The sequence below is a fragment of the Corapipo altera genome, unplaced genomic scaffold (assembly GCF_003945725.1).
Source record: "Corapipo altera isolate COAL_440 unplaced genomic scaffold, ASM394572v1 23, whole genome shotgun sequence".
In the NCBI taxonomy this organism is placed as follows: Eukaryota; Metazoa; Chordata; class Aves; order Passeriformes; family Pipridae; genus Corapipo; species Corapipo altera.
Window position 1 is genome coordinate 22,980,595 of NW_020884878.1, and position 15,069 is coordinate 22,995,663.

General features: G+C 34.8%; 1 protein-coding gene across 6 annotated transcripts in view; it reads left to right on the forward strand.

Annotated features, from left to right (window-relative positions):
* Nucleotides 1-15,062, forward strand: part of STRN3 (striatin 3) — a 58,941-nt gene extending 43,879 nt beyond the window's left edge. For 5 of the 6 annotated variants that reach the window (XM_027637846.1, XM_027637850.1, XM_027637849.1 and 2 more), the window contains 9 exons: nucleotides 400-533; nucleotides 3,087-3,262; nucleotides 3,394-3,441; nucleotides 5,189-5,310; nucleotides 6,684-6,851; nucleotides 7,104-7,244; nucleotides 9,202-9,309; nucleotides 11,580-11,666; nucleotides 11,781-14,682. In XM_027637846.1, the coding sequence (XP_027493647.1) occupies nucleotides 400-533; nucleotides 3,087-3,262; nucleotides 3,394-3,441; nucleotides 5,189-5,310; nucleotides 6,684-6,851; nucleotides 7,104-7,244; nucleotides 9,202-9,309; nucleotides 11,580-11,666; nucleotides 11,781-11,950 (1,154 nt within the window). In that variant the 3' untranslated portion in view covers nucleotides 11,951-14,682. Of the gene's footprint in view, nucleotides 1-399; nucleotides 534-3,086; nucleotides 3,263-3,393; nucleotides 3,442-5,188; nucleotides 5,311-6,683; nucleotides 6,852-7,103; nucleotides 7,245-9,201; nucleotides 9,310-11,579; nucleotides 11,667-11,780 lie in introns of all 6 variants that reach the window. The other variant, XM_027637847.1, reaches the window with a different exon arrangement.
* Nucleotides 15,063-15,069: the final 7 nt, after the last annotated feature.

Sequence of the window (15,069 nt, forward strand, 5' to 3'; positions counted from 1 at the left end):
ACTAGTATAAAGCACAGAGACTTATTTGCAAGTGGATAGAAGGCAGAAAGCACATAGTGAATAAAATACTTAGCTGAGAATTTGGAGACCTGGGATGTACATTTGATGTTGCAATGTAAAGTAACATCAGTCAAGTCACTTGTCAATAGTATTGAACACCTCTGTAAAGTAAGTTGAAATCAAATTACAAAGCATGACATCAGAATTGTGTATATAATATGTGTGTGTGTTTGCACATGTGTGCGTGTCTTCATGCTTTTTTTTTTTAGTTGGGGCCGTGTGTAACACATACAAGTTCAGTTTTAAACTCTGCTTTGCTGTTAAGTGATGAATAATGCAGCTTTTCATCAGTTTGAATTATTACATTGAGACTTAAAGAAACTGTTTTGTTCTTTGTAGCTGAACCAATAACGTTTCCACCTGGAGGAGGCAAGTCATTTATTATGGGTTCTGATGATGTGTTGTTAAGTGTACTGGGCCTTGGAGACCTTGCAGACTTGACAGTAACAAATGATGCAGACTATAGTTATGATGTAAGTGCAATTTTATTTTAAAATTCTTTATACAGTTTAATCAATAATAGTTGGGTCCCCTCTCCTCCATCCTGAACATTACAGTTGCAGAGAACAGAGGTTTCATTAGCAAAAGCTACTCCTTGGGAGGGAGGACAGAGCACCTTGTGAATGAGCTAAATAATTTGGGTAAACCGGAATTCAGTGAGATGACATGGTTTTTTCTGTGTAATTTAATTCAGATTTTGTCACTGGGAGAATATGTTATGACATCAAATACATGTCGATGTCTTAACATGAATTTGAACAAAAATGGCAATTATACACTGAAATGGAGTACTGAGAAGACATAACTTAATATCAGTATTATGTTTTATGCTATTTCTTTGCTGTCCCGTTTGTGATTATGTAGTGTTAACAGCATAGACTATATATAGAAGTATATTTCAGATGTAAGCTTTTATGGGGTACTTTTATGGGGTGCTTTTATTATAATCCAGAGTGTTCTAACGTTCCTTTGACTGTGTTCATTAAGGTTCTACTAATAATGTTACATGAATTTTTCATTGGTTAGTAACATTGAATGACTGGTTAGGGAAGTGTTCAGGTAAGTTTTGCATGTGGTATTGTACTTAATATGTCTTGTGATATTGGCTTGTTGGTTGTGTTTTATTGGGATTTTCTTTTTTTGGTTGGGAGTGGAGAGTTGGGGTTTCTTAAGTTATGATTGGTAAGGTACCTCAACATCTGAGAATCTGCAAAGTGAAGAAATAAATCGTTTGTACTTTTTACAGGGTCTGAAAATACTTGTGTGTACACCTATTTTTTAATCATGGTTGTCCTTTGGTATTTAAAATGGGTAGCATTATTAATTACTGTAATGAAGTAAGAGCTAATACTTAGGTTTCTCCATTATTGCAGGGTGTTACATTACATAGTTGGATTTCCTGAAAAAGAAATGAAAATGTTAATTATCCATCCTCTTTCTGGACTGTATAAAAATAAATGAAAGACCTTTTTAAAATATTTTGAGTACTTTATAAATTTGTGTAATATATCATCCTGTTCACAGTAGAGAATAGTTTTCAGGTTCTGTTTCATTTCACATGACATAACACTTCTAGGAAATCACATAATATCAGGTCTTTGCATCTTAACTTTCTCAGTATTTTGCCTTCTGTTCAGCTAAACCTGTTGTGTAATCACTTCTAAAATGTGTCTGACTTGAGGATCATGTATAATTGTTTAGAAAATTATCACTTTTTTTTTTAAGTTTCAGTGAAATCTATAAACAAGTGACATTCAAAGAAACAAAAGTTCAAAAGCATCAATTCTAAATGCTTTAAAGGCAGCTTAAACTTGAAATATCCAGAACTGGATGTTCCTAATTTCTACTCCTAACCAGTAGTAAATTCCCCTGGAAAGTACGAAGTTGAATATTTGGGAATTTGTTTTGCACAGTGCTTTATTTACCTGGTTCTAAATTCTAAAATGCTTCTGTCTCTAGGTTTATCAAAGAATTAAGAAAAGTGTTTTAATGCAAACTTGAAAAAGTAAAACCATTTCTTTTTAAACAGGTTAGAATCTCAAATCATGCTTATGAACTTGGCAGTTGATTGGTATATTTTACTTAAATGTTGTTCCTAATTTACTGACAGTAAATATGAGGCATCTAAATCTAAATGGTGTACTTTCAGTACACCAGGCTATTTCATGGTTTAATACTTGGCACATACAGGAGACAAAAGATAGAAGTAGGGTTTCGTTTTCTTACTGGACCATTCACCAAATAGAAATGAGATGTGGTTGACCAAAATTGCCACTTGATTTCCCTGCTTCCTGTCCAGTCCTCCTTTCCCAGTACTCTTAGGTTATCTTCTATCTTTTAAAGCATAGGTGAAAAATACATGGTGGCTTCTGACTTCATGTGTCAGAAAAGACAAACATAAAGTATCAAATAAGACAGATGGCAAGATTTTTTTTTTTATATTTGTATTTAAGAAGACTTTGTCCTGTCTTGGATTTGAAAGAGACTGAAATTCATGTACTATTCGTTCTTTCTCAGGTTGAAAATTCCTTGATAGTTATTAATTTCTGAAGTTGTTTCCTTGTAACTGTGGATTTGCAGCACAATCACACCTTGAGGTGTCACACTTTAGAACATTGACATACAGTGTCACATTTTACTTCTTTTCCATTATACCTCTGACCCATTTGGTACCTCACATTTATCTTTTGTAATCATCAAATCACTTTTCCAAGTCCTTGACTGTGTTTTTCTGAGGTGGGATTGGGTTTTTTGTTTGGGGTTTGGGTTTTTTTTTAAATATACTACAGGTTAGCTTTTTTTTCTTCGAGATTGCAAGGATCTCTTTAAAGATGTGTCAGTTGATCTCTTGCAGTAAGGATGTCAAGATTCATTAGAAACATGAATGGGGGATAAATGTAAATTTAAGATTGAACGTGTATTAGCTGAATCAAGCATAGCACATTTTCCTAAAACACGAGGGGATGTATATATTACGTATTTTTAAATCCAAGATAAAATTACTCCTTTCCTTTTCTTCTTTTAAGTTGCCAGCTAATAAAGATGCCTTCCGAAAGACATGGAACCCTAAGTATACGCTACGCAGTCATTTTGATGGAGTGCGAGCATTAGCTTTTCATCCTGTAGAGCCTGTGCTGGTTACAGCCTCTGAGGACCATACTCTAAAACTTTGGAATTTGCAGAAAACAGTTCCTGCCAAAAAGCAAGTATATGGGTTTTTATAAAACATCAATTGTGTTTTAAATGCCTTTGAAATTGATTAAACACTCACATTTTCAGAGTTTTTCAGTAGACGTTTCACATAATATAATAACTTTTTTCTTTCTCTTTCAGGAGTGCCTCTTTAGATGTAGAACCCATCTACACATTTAGGGCCCACATGTAAGTGTTTGACATGATTCATGGTTGATAAATATATTGTCATTATCTGATCTATTCTTAAGAAACATCAGTGTAATAGCCACAAATCTATTCTATTTTTACACTGTGTAGACAAGGTGCATTATCCTTGGTAAAACAGGTTAATACTGAGTCCCTGTCATTAATTGCACTGTCCATGATAACACAAGAAGAACAGAAAGTGGCAAATGTGATTAGTTGCAGTGGAAGGGAGAAATTGTAGATGGTGATAATGAAATCACCTGAGACATGTCTTGGACTGTGGATTTTTTATATATAATATATGGTAAAGATAAATAATGTAGATTTTACTAGTCTTGCTTAGTACCTTCAGATACAGGTCTGAGTCTTAGTGATTTTTTTCAGCTTGTGTTAAATGTTTTGTTACTGCCTGAGTTCCACTTGCTAATTATGAATTCTGCTTTCTTTCAATAAGAAGGCAAGACAAAAATATGCAGTTGATAGCCAGAGTAGTTTGAATGTACTTTGCTTTTATAAGTAAAGATCCAGTCTCCAACCCAGTTAGCAGGTAAGCTTCACAAGAGTTTCGATAAGCACAGAAGTAGGTAACGCTTCTTGTGCTGACCTCAACAACAACAAAAGAAAATAAATTTGTGGTTTTATTAGGAAATCAACACATTCTATTGTCTCACCCTCCTCCTTCCCTTATGCTGTGTGGTAGAATGTAATGTGCTACTTTTGTGTTTATTAACTAAAGTGTAAAACACTCTGCCCCAGGACTGGGAGACTAATTTGTCCTCATGTTGAAATATGTTCTTGTGGGGTCGCTGACCAGTTGAATTCTCCTTCAGATCTCTTTCTCTGTTCAAATTTGGGCTATTATTGGGATATTTGTTAGTGAATACCAAAAATTAAGATTTGGGGAAGTTTTGATACAGAACTAATGCCTACCCTGTGGCTCCAGTGCGACATAACAAAGTAATTTTACTATTTTTCCTCTCAAGCAAGCATTAAGCAACATTACCTTTCAACCTATCTTCATTCTTCACTTTGCCGAATACATGGATGGATTCAGCCAATAGTCTTCCTTTTCAACATTTTCAAATATATAATTCTAGTTTGCTTATCTGCTCTTACTTATATCATGAACATGGCCTGTCAAATGACCCAGGTGTCTAATTTTGGGGATATGGTTTTACAATACAGTTAAACCTGTGTTCATAGTGTGTCCAAAAGAGTAAACCTGTTTCTTCTTTTGGGCTACCACTTGTGCTTATCTGGTATCACAGCAAACAGGTTGAAGAACTTAAACAGTGGAAGTTTAACCTTGGCCAAAAGGTACAATTTCTAGGATCATTTCTCTGAACCAGTTTTCCAGGATGTAGGTTACTGTCCGTTTCTAAATGTAGGCTGAGAAAATAGTTGCCAGGGAGGCAACTACCGCCACTGATTTCAGCGCAGCTAGCTGTTAGATTGGCATAGATACAATGTAAAAACCCACCATTTGTAGGTGTACTTAATTCTGAGAAATAAGGTGGTGGTCTCTGAGTTGGTTCAATTTGCATAGTTTTAGTTAATTTCTTATGATTCTTTTAATAGAGATTGATATCACTTGTTGAGACTTAAAATGTTTTAATAGTATTGTTTCTTTGGAGTTTATGGGGGTTTTAACTGCTTAATACAATCCAAATGTTTTTTGAAAATCTATAGCCAAATTTCTATCCTGTAGGCAGTATCAATCGGCTTCTTTTTCTTTGTCTCTTAATAGTGGACCTGTATTGTCATTGGCAATTAGTTCCAATGGAGAACAGTGTTTCAGTGGTGGTGTTGATGCAACCATCCAGTGGTGGAACATGCCTAGCCCTAATGTGGATCCATATGATACCTATGGTAAATACCTTTTAAAACATAAACATCTTATGACCATTGTCTTCAAAATTAATTTTCTACTTGATGTTAATCTGTTTTCTAGTGCTTTTATCATCTAAACCGTGTGTTTTCAACTTTTAATGTGTGGTAAACCTTAGTTTACCCACTAGTTTACCATGAGTTCCCACTTAAATTGGTGATGTGCTTTGTGTAGAATTGTAATAGGGAGACATAGCAATTCCTGAGATTTATACAGAAAAGAAGAAGTTAATCCAAACTTTCATTCTTGAGAAGCAAAAAATTTTGAAACCAAATTGCAACTTTTGAATGATTACTTATTTTTTTCACTGATAGAAATTTACCAGAAAACTAAGACAAGTGTACTCAAATTCTATGTCCTGTGTTTCTGATTTGCATCTCAGTTCCCTACCTTTAGATGTCTTTAATTTTAGATGTCTCTAAAATTAAATAGCTGATAACTGTTTGGAAAACTGTGCATCACTCTCCTGCCACTGATGGTGATCATGTCAATACAATGAATGGCCTTCTACAACACTCAGGCTGCATTATCTGTGGCAGTGAGAGGAGTAGGTACTGTCTTGCACCAATTCAGGAAAAGCACTACACCCTGTCCCTTAAAACCAGTGTATTCTCCAATTGTACCTCTCTGCTAAAAATATATTCAATACAGTCTAATCACTAAAAATGGTCCAGTTTGTTCATGCTGGTAGGATTTGATGGTATAGTTTTTATGAGCCTCAGACAAAACTGTCTCTACTCAACTGACAAAGTTATTGTTAAAAGGGAGAGCTCTAATAGGACATTTTCCTTCCTAAAGCTTGTTCGCAGGCTCTTGGGTTGCAAGACCAACTTGTTTTTTCTAGTTTTCCACAAAACTAAATTTTAGTGATTTACCTGACTTCATGCCTTTCCATTTATCTTTTTCTCCCACTTCTCTACTCAAAGCCTGGTACAGAATAGATTTAAAACCCCTCTATAAAAGACAACTACAAATTATCCAGGAGGTGAAAATAAGATTCTCAGGTCCCCAAGAGAAATAACTTGTTTTAATTATTAGGGTACTTGAGAATTTTAGAACATACCCTTGTGTCAGCAGAGTATGTTGAGTAAAAGTAGCATTAAGCATCAGTGGGTTTTGTGGTTGGAGTTTTTTTGTTTGCTTTTCTGTTTGTTTGGTTGGGGTTTTTTTTTTGAGAAAGATGGCAGTGGTTGTGCGAAAGGGCCTCCTGTGCCATATTCTAACTGTTGCTTAAACAGAAAGGGCAGGTGGGATATACGACTGTTTTATGTGGAATTTAATTTATGTTTAGGTACAATACTTACTTAATGTTTCTTCACTAAAAAGGTTTCATTTCTGAACTTTTTTTTTCCAGAGCCAAACGTTCTAGCTGGCACATTAATTGCTCACACAGATGCAGTCTGGGGTCTTGCTTACAGTGGTGTAAAGAATCACTTACTCTCTTGTTCAGCAGATGGCACTATTAGGTTGTGGAATCCACCAGAAAAAATTCCCTGTATTTGCACTTACAATGGAGAGAAAGGTAACTTTTTGGAGTGGTTTTGAAAATCAATTGTGAGGCAGCTGATGATGCATCCAGGCTCATTAACTCAATTTATCCAAATTAGGTAAAAGAGCTAAAGGAAGAACATTAAATAATCGTGGTGCTGTAGCATTACTTTAAAAGAGCAAATTTCTTCTTTAAAGAATGAATGTAAAAAAACCCTAAATGTTTAAACTGTCAGAAATTTTAAAAGTGTTTCATTCTTTTAAAGATTTTTTTGTCTCTCTCCAGAGCACGGAATACCTACATCAGTTGACTTTATAGGTTGTGACCCGGCTCATATGGTGGCATCTTTTAACACTGGCAGCACAGTCATCTATGATTTAGAAACATCCCAGTCAGTGGTAATGTTTTCATCACAAATAGAATCTGGTAAGTAAAGCTCTTCTGTAATAAATATCGATCTTGGTTGAGGTGCCCGTGGTATTATATGGTACCTATTATATGATGTAGTAAATGAAAAAATTTTACTTCTCTTCTACATTATTCAGTTTGAAAGATGGTTAGATACTTAAAGATGCTTGGGACAAACATGATGGAAAGGGGATTCAGCTCCTCTATTGCTCTCTCGTGAGACCCTGCCTGGAGTACTGTGTCTGTCTTTGGGGCCCCAAGCATAAGAAAAATGTGGGCCTGTTGTAGTGAGTCCAGAGCAGGGCCATCAAGATCCCAGGGCTGGAGCACCTCTCCTGTGAAGACAGGCTAAGAGGGTTGGGGTTGTTCAGTCTGGAGAAGAGAAAGTTCTTCGGAGACCTTACTGTGACCTTTTAGTACCTAAAGGGGCCCACAGGAAGAATGGAGAGGAACTTATTAAAAAAACATGTGGTGGCAGCACAATGGGGAATGGCTTCAAACTGAGAGTAGGTTTAGATTAGATATTAGGAAGAAATTCTTTACTGTACAGGTGATGAGGCACTGGAGCAGGTTGTCCAGAGAAGTTGTGAATGCCCCATCCCTGGGTGTGTTCGAGATCAGGTTGGATGGGGCTCTGAGCAACCTGATTTAGAGAAAGGTGCTTCTGCCTGTGTCAGGTGGAGTGGGAACTAGATGATATTTAATGTCCCTTCAACCCAAGTCATTTTATGACTGTGGATTAGCTGGATTTGAAAGTAGTTAGTGAAAGCAACAGTTATTGTTCTCTAAGCTAAGATTTCTTAAGATTCAGTTGTCTGATTTATATATCAAACCACATTTTTGATCATGTGGTCTCAACATGGAGGATATTAAGATAAGTAAATAGATGAATTAAACAGAATATTAATTCAGTGTAGAATTCTGTACAGCTTGGAATTAAACATGCTTTCCTATGAAACTTTATAGAAATCCTGTTGCTGCAAGTAAGGTGCTAGAAAGATGTAGCTCTTCAAGAGTTAACTGTATGTATCTGATGAAACTCTAGATAGAAGTGACTTCGTTTTGTGAACTTCTTTCCTTTTCATAAGGAAAATCTCCAGTTTCTGGTCACTCCTTTCTATGAAATGTGATCTAAAAGAATAATGCAAAGGGAAAATTTGCTTCTCCTCTCCAAGTAGTCTAGTTTACTTGACACTTACAGACTTCAACACAGGTTACAAAACTGTGTAAAAGCCATCTTACAGATATCTTGTGCAAAGCCTGACATTGAAGTGAGAAGGAACATCACAATTTGGAGAAATACCTTTCCTAGTTTGAAAACTCCTAAATGGAATCAAGAAAAATTAAGCAGAGAAGTTAAGGGAACAAGCCTTAAAACACTCTGATATCAAGATAAGAAAGTGTTTTCTAAAAAGTATTCTGAAGACTTCTGAAGATATTTTAAACCGTTCATTGTTTCTTTAAGTTGAAATTAAAGACATAAATATATCTGACAGAATCTAATAGGTTAGATTGACTTCAGTTATTTGGATTCTCTGCTCTAGTGGAAGGCATCCCATCCAACCTGAACCATTCTATGATTCTATCTTCCCCCCTACCTCCTCTGCCGCCCCAGCTAAATAGTTTTTGGTGTGACGTGTGCTAAATATATATTACAGATGCTACAGTTTGTTTCTGCTTGACTAGTGCTGCCCTGCAGTCCTTGCTTGGTTTCCTATCTCTCTCAAGAATCTTTCATGTGTGTAAACCACTTGTACAGCTTTAAACTTTCAGTACGTTGCCTAGAGTCTACCTCCCTTAGCCCCATCCTGTAAAGCAAGAAGCTATTACTTATTTCTTAGGGGATCCCTTGATCCTAAAATATTATTTACGTGATATTAATTACTATGTAATCTAAAGTGTAATGCTGAAATACTGTCATTTTAACTTTAATGCTTTCTTTAAGACAGGTGAATATTTTTTCTTTTATTTTTAGGTGTACAATCAAATAATCATATTAACAAGGTAGTAAGTCATCCCACACTTCCTGTAACTATTACAGCACATGAAGATAGACACATCAAATTTTTTGACAACAAAACGGGTAAGGATAAAGAGAACCTAATTTGTATGTGTGAATATTTTTAAAGAAAGCTGGATGGAGAAAGGGAAAATCCATGTGTAGGAAAGGTACTAGTGAGGTCGTCTTACACAAAACAGAACTTTTGGTATTTCTAAGAATAAACCTCTTCAGTACCTTTTCTATGAAACAGTGGTATGTGTTGCAATTGTGACTTCAGCAGTCAGAAAACACTCTCAAAACAGGCAGAGATAGTTGTGAGGAACAAGAAAGCCGTCTTTAATTTAGAGCTTTCCTAATTTATAGAGTATGTCTGCTGTTTTATTACTTGTGATTTTAACTCTAAGCATGTATCAGTTATATTTTTCAACTTTCAGTAGTAAAGAACATTGCTTAGTACCTATTAGGGCAAGAAATAACACTGAATTCATTTTAGTAATGGAATCATATGTTCTACTTAAGTTGTTGATTAAATTTATAAAACAGAAAAGGATCTGGAGGAAAGAGAGGGAACAAGGCTATAGGGGTAAATTGCACTGTCTGTCATGACAAAAACATTGTAATAATTGTAAGAACAAACCTAAACTTCCCATTCCTGAAATTGTCAGTCACTTCCTGTGTGTTATCAAAGTTGGAAGAAAAAAAAATCAAGATAAGCTCACTTTAAGTAAGCACATGTGCAAAACCCCTGTTTGAAGTTTGTTTGGTTTGGGCAGAGCGGGGGATGGTGTTCCTGAGGTTTTTGTTTTCCAAGGCAAAAAGCTGGACATTTTTTTCCCCTTTACACCTGCCATGAATGTATGTATTTGAGTTGTGATTGTTAAATGTGTTGTAATGATTGTGCTGAAATTAAGATTTATTACTTTAAAGAACAAAGATGTAGAATAAGGAGAAAAATTTTGCATGTACAAATAATTGGGTTAAAGATAGGAAACAGAAGGTAGAAGTAAATGGTCATTATATTAGAAGCAGTAGCTCAACATAATGAGTCATCTGGACAGGGGACAATATATTGGCAGTTAACTGACATTCATTAATCCAGGTTATTAAACATGAAGTCTGACAATAAGAACTGAAGATATTAATACACTTAATAGCAGGAAAATTAAATTCTGTGTGGATAAATAGGAAATGATACATATAAGGAAAAATAAACATTGTAATATAAAATAGTAATCACTGGGGTGACTGTTCTTACCTAAAGTAAAACCTTGGAGTTGAATAAGAGGTTGAATGAAAATGCCAGTTTGTTGCTTAGCAGTCAGGACAGCAAAATGAATGTTTGGAGGAAGGAAAGGAATAAACAGCAAAAAGGAACATTTTTAGTACCTTTGTATGAATACTTTGAATGAAGTCTCCCTTATCTCAGAAGGGATATAGCCAAATTAAAATGTTTCAGAAAATGGTTAAAAAGATCTTCAGTAGCTTTTAACTTCTTCACGAAGAGTCTTAGGAACTAAATAGACTGAGATTCTTCAGAAAGGCAGACAACTGGAAAAATATGATATAATTTCTTCATGTTGGTTATGGTCTTACAGGGATTTATTTGCTCTCTTTTTCAATACACAGACTGAGGTTCAGTAGCTAATCCCCAGCAGGTGATAGATTCCAAACAGAAAGAGGTGATGGTTCTTCTGTGCAGTTAAACATTTCAGAACTCCTTCCAAAAAGCATCATGAGATGCTGAAAGATGTTATTAAGAATCCAGGAATGGAGGTCACTGAAAAGAAATGTATTAAGAGTAGTTGAATGCAGAGGTAACACTTTGGTTTGTGACATAGCTAAACAGTTAATTACTAGGAGCTGGGGAGTATTTTGGGCAAGTATCACTTACAGTTTCCTTGTTTCTATTTTCCTCCTGGTTTATCACCAGTGGCATCTCCTAGCAATGACAGAGATAGATGGACCTTTGGTAAGGCTCAGTAAGTCTCGTTTTGCAAAGCGTCATCAACTCTCTGTCCTACTGGGGCAGTTATTTAGCACATTTAACAGACTAAAAATTGAGGTTATCGCTCTCATTTTAGTCTTGATCTTCGTTGTCATTGCTGCCAGTAAAGATGCCAGATGGATAAAAAGATTGCTTACAATAGGAATGCCTTTTTGAGAGTTGTGTGCCATTTACTCTTATGGTCATACAAGAGTCTGCAGTTGAAACTTCTTAATTTCTAATGGAATAGGATCGTTCAGATATTACTGGAATATAAATAAGCATGTTGTCCTGTATTGCATTTAATGTTTGGGTTTTTTTAATAAACAATACTTCACAGGAAATTCACTGTTCATTTTGCTTTTAGGTAAAATGATCCATTCTATGGTTGCTCACTTGGATGCTGTCACAAGTCTAGCTGTAGATCCTAATGGAATCTATTTAATGTCTGGAAGTAAGGGTTGTTTTTTTTCATTTCTATATACTCTGTAAATTTTGCATTTATGATGCACTGAAGTGTCTGACAAATATAACTTTGTCTTTTGTCTTTTCTTTTTTGCTTAAACAGGCCATGATTGTTCCATTAGGTTATGGAATTTGGACAGCAAGACATGTGTGCAAGAAATAACAGCTCATAGGAAAAAGCTGGATGAATCAATTTATGATGTAGCATTTCATCCGTCAAAAGCATACATTGCCAGTGCAGGAGCTGATGCCCTTGCCAAAGTATTCGTGTGACATAGCAGAACAAACCTGCATCATAACAGCAGGTCTGTTTGGACAAAAAAGAGGGAATGCGTCACTGCCATCAATTATAAGGTTACCAATAAGACACTACATCTGATCTGCCTGGGTGAAGGCTCTTAAGTGGGGCAGGTATAAGTTGGTGAAAAGTCACCACATCTTGAACAATGTCAGGCTCATTCATTTAACTGTAATTACTGTATTTGGGGGGGTGGGGACAAATACAAAAAAAAAAAAACAAACAGTATTTGTAGCCTTGACTGGATATGAACTGAGCGTATGTCTGTTCTTTAGGTGTCTTTAAGCAAACGTGGAGTCTGATCTTACAAAAGATTTTTATTTTGGACTCTGTGTGCTGCCTTAGGGTTAGGAATGTGGTGCTCTTGTGGGGGGAAGTGAGCTCCAAGAGTAGCTTTCTTTTCATCTCTTAGTAATCTTCTGTTTATCAGTTGAATGCCACAGATTCCCCTTTTAAACTTTTATTTTGCTTTAAAGAAAAGGAAATTTAACTTAAAATATTTTAGCATTAGTTGCACAAAATGTTTGGATAAAATTCTAGTTTTTATAAGTCTTTTTATATATTTAGCCTGTCACAACAGTGCTCAAGATTGTATTGATAATGTTTTTCTGCATTATAGAACCCTAAAACACAGAGATCTCACTGACCCGCTGCTGTGTAACCACACTCTTCCCTTCTTTTGCCTAATACAGCTCAGCTAAGTCCTTGCTTAAGGATGCTAATTCATCATCATCGCATAACTGTCTTCATAAATAAAGGACTGTAAAATGTGTTCAAATGAAACACAGAGGGGTTAACACCCCCGAATGAACTCTTTAAAAAAAAATTAATCTTGGCATCCTATCACTATGTGATATTTTGTACATCTTACTGTATTTACGAGTTTATTTATCAAGGATTACCCATCTTGCTAATGGCCTATTGTTATTTATTTCACTTTTTGTTGGTCTTTATATCCTTTTATGTAGTGTGTTAAAGGGCCCTGTATATCTGTAATGGCACTCTTTGAACGGTCTAAAATAGATGAGAAAACGGGACATTTGATAATCCTAAAGTTGCGAATCAAGAAATTCTTTTTCATCTGGTTAAGTACCTGGAGTGGAGTTGACTCCAAAAAACTAATCTTGTTTCAGAACCTTTGGAGTGAAAATTATTTTTATTTACATTTCAAATAGAATACAAAAGTAGTTGATTAAAGATTCATAAATCTGCTGTGTTTTGACTAGTTATTCCCTGCTTTTATTTTATTTTCCAGATGTGCTTCAGTTTATGGTGTAACTAAAAATTTTGTTTGTGTAATGCATGATTAATACAAAAAAGTATTTTTTCTAGTCTTCCACAAAACTTTTCTGATCAGTTTGCGAGTTTTGATGAGTTTTGTAAGGTTTCTGTTTTACAAACTATGAATCAGCAAATTTTTAAGATTGTACCACATAGCAAAATACAGCTGTTGAAAAATAATGTATATAAAATGCATATAATAAATATTAAATGGTGTACCTGTATGTTACTGTTGGCTACATTATTTTGTGTTGCACAGTTTGAAAGTGTCATTCTACAAATTACTAAATTAGGTCTCAATTTTAGCAAAATGACCATTTGTTTATTATGCTTATAAGCTGCTTTGCTTTTGCAAAATTGTAATAGTTGTCTGGATGTCAACCAACTGTTCAGTTTCAAGCAGCAGTACCCACATATAAGAACATGTTTCCACAATGTTTTAAAGGATTTTTACAAGACCAAATTGAATATTGCCAGTGTATTCTTACAGCCTTTATAAGATGATAATCACAGTGTTTTTCAGTATCTCTATGTATGAAATCATTCTGAAGTGATTTAGGAGCCAGAAAGGTATACTCTTTTTATTTCAAACTGCCACTGAATCATTGTGTTGGATTTTAAAAAAAAACTGATTTCTAAATGCTTACAATTTGCCCATATATCAAATGTTATCCATTTACCTTTGTCCATTTCTTTATAAGTTCTCCAGTAAAGATGATGCACAAAAGGCTCAACTGCAGGTCAGCATTTACCTACTCTGTGATGAGTCACTTTGCTCAAAGCGTGTCAGCAGAAGCAGAATACCAGAATATGAATATTGGATTTTCATGTAAAGCAGTATATTTGGGTATAAGTTACCTAAAGTTAGAACATGTTCCTATAAGTGGTTTAACTGCATTGTTCCATGTAAGTTTCCAGTTTTGCAGTAAGATTGTATTTCATGCCATCTCATGTCAAGCAAATTAGAATTTAAAAAAAAAAGGAAAAAGAGGTGCTTGTGGTAGGCAGAATATTGCAGTCATATTTTAAGATTAATTTTGTTTTAGTAATAATGTTGCATTGCTTGAAATGTTGCAGTAAATTATATATGAATTGGAGAATTTTGTCCTTTATCATGAAGATTGAGGTGAGGCCTTTTAGTAACTGCTTGTAGGACACTAAGACTTTACTTTTGAAAGTAACATTCAGCTGATTTGCACTTTTTGTTCCTTCCAGTCTAAAGCATTCAACTAATCAACAGACAAGAGAGTATTTGAATTTTATTGGAAGTAATTTCATAATCGCCTTTTCTGAAGCCGAACATTGTTTCTGGCAGCTTTTCCAGACTGATGCATTTTAATGCTTAAATGAAATGTGATTGTTTAATAAACATTACCATGCATAACATTTACTTTTTTTTAATTGTATTAAAATCGAAATGATAAAACCAAAAATATTTGCTTATTTTCCTTAATTGATATCTTATCTCTCATCTTAGTGAACTAATGCATAGTGGATCAAATACTGTAGTGAGGCTTCACTTATTGAATATTAACAATAATCTCTAATACAGTCTTAGTTTGTTTATTGTGGAGTATTACATGCTCAAACCTTCATTTGTTGGTTTTGGGTTTTTTAGAACAGAAGAGCTCAAGTATTGGTGATGGGGGAAAAATGATAGTGCTGAAAGAAATGTTTTTATTTAGCAAAAATGCTTCAAGTTATGAAAGGACTTACTTCTCTTTTGTAAGTAAGACCCAAAGGATTTGTGTTTAGAACCTGAAAGATATCTAAATATGTTTAATAATACATTTAGTATTTAGGGTATGGTTGA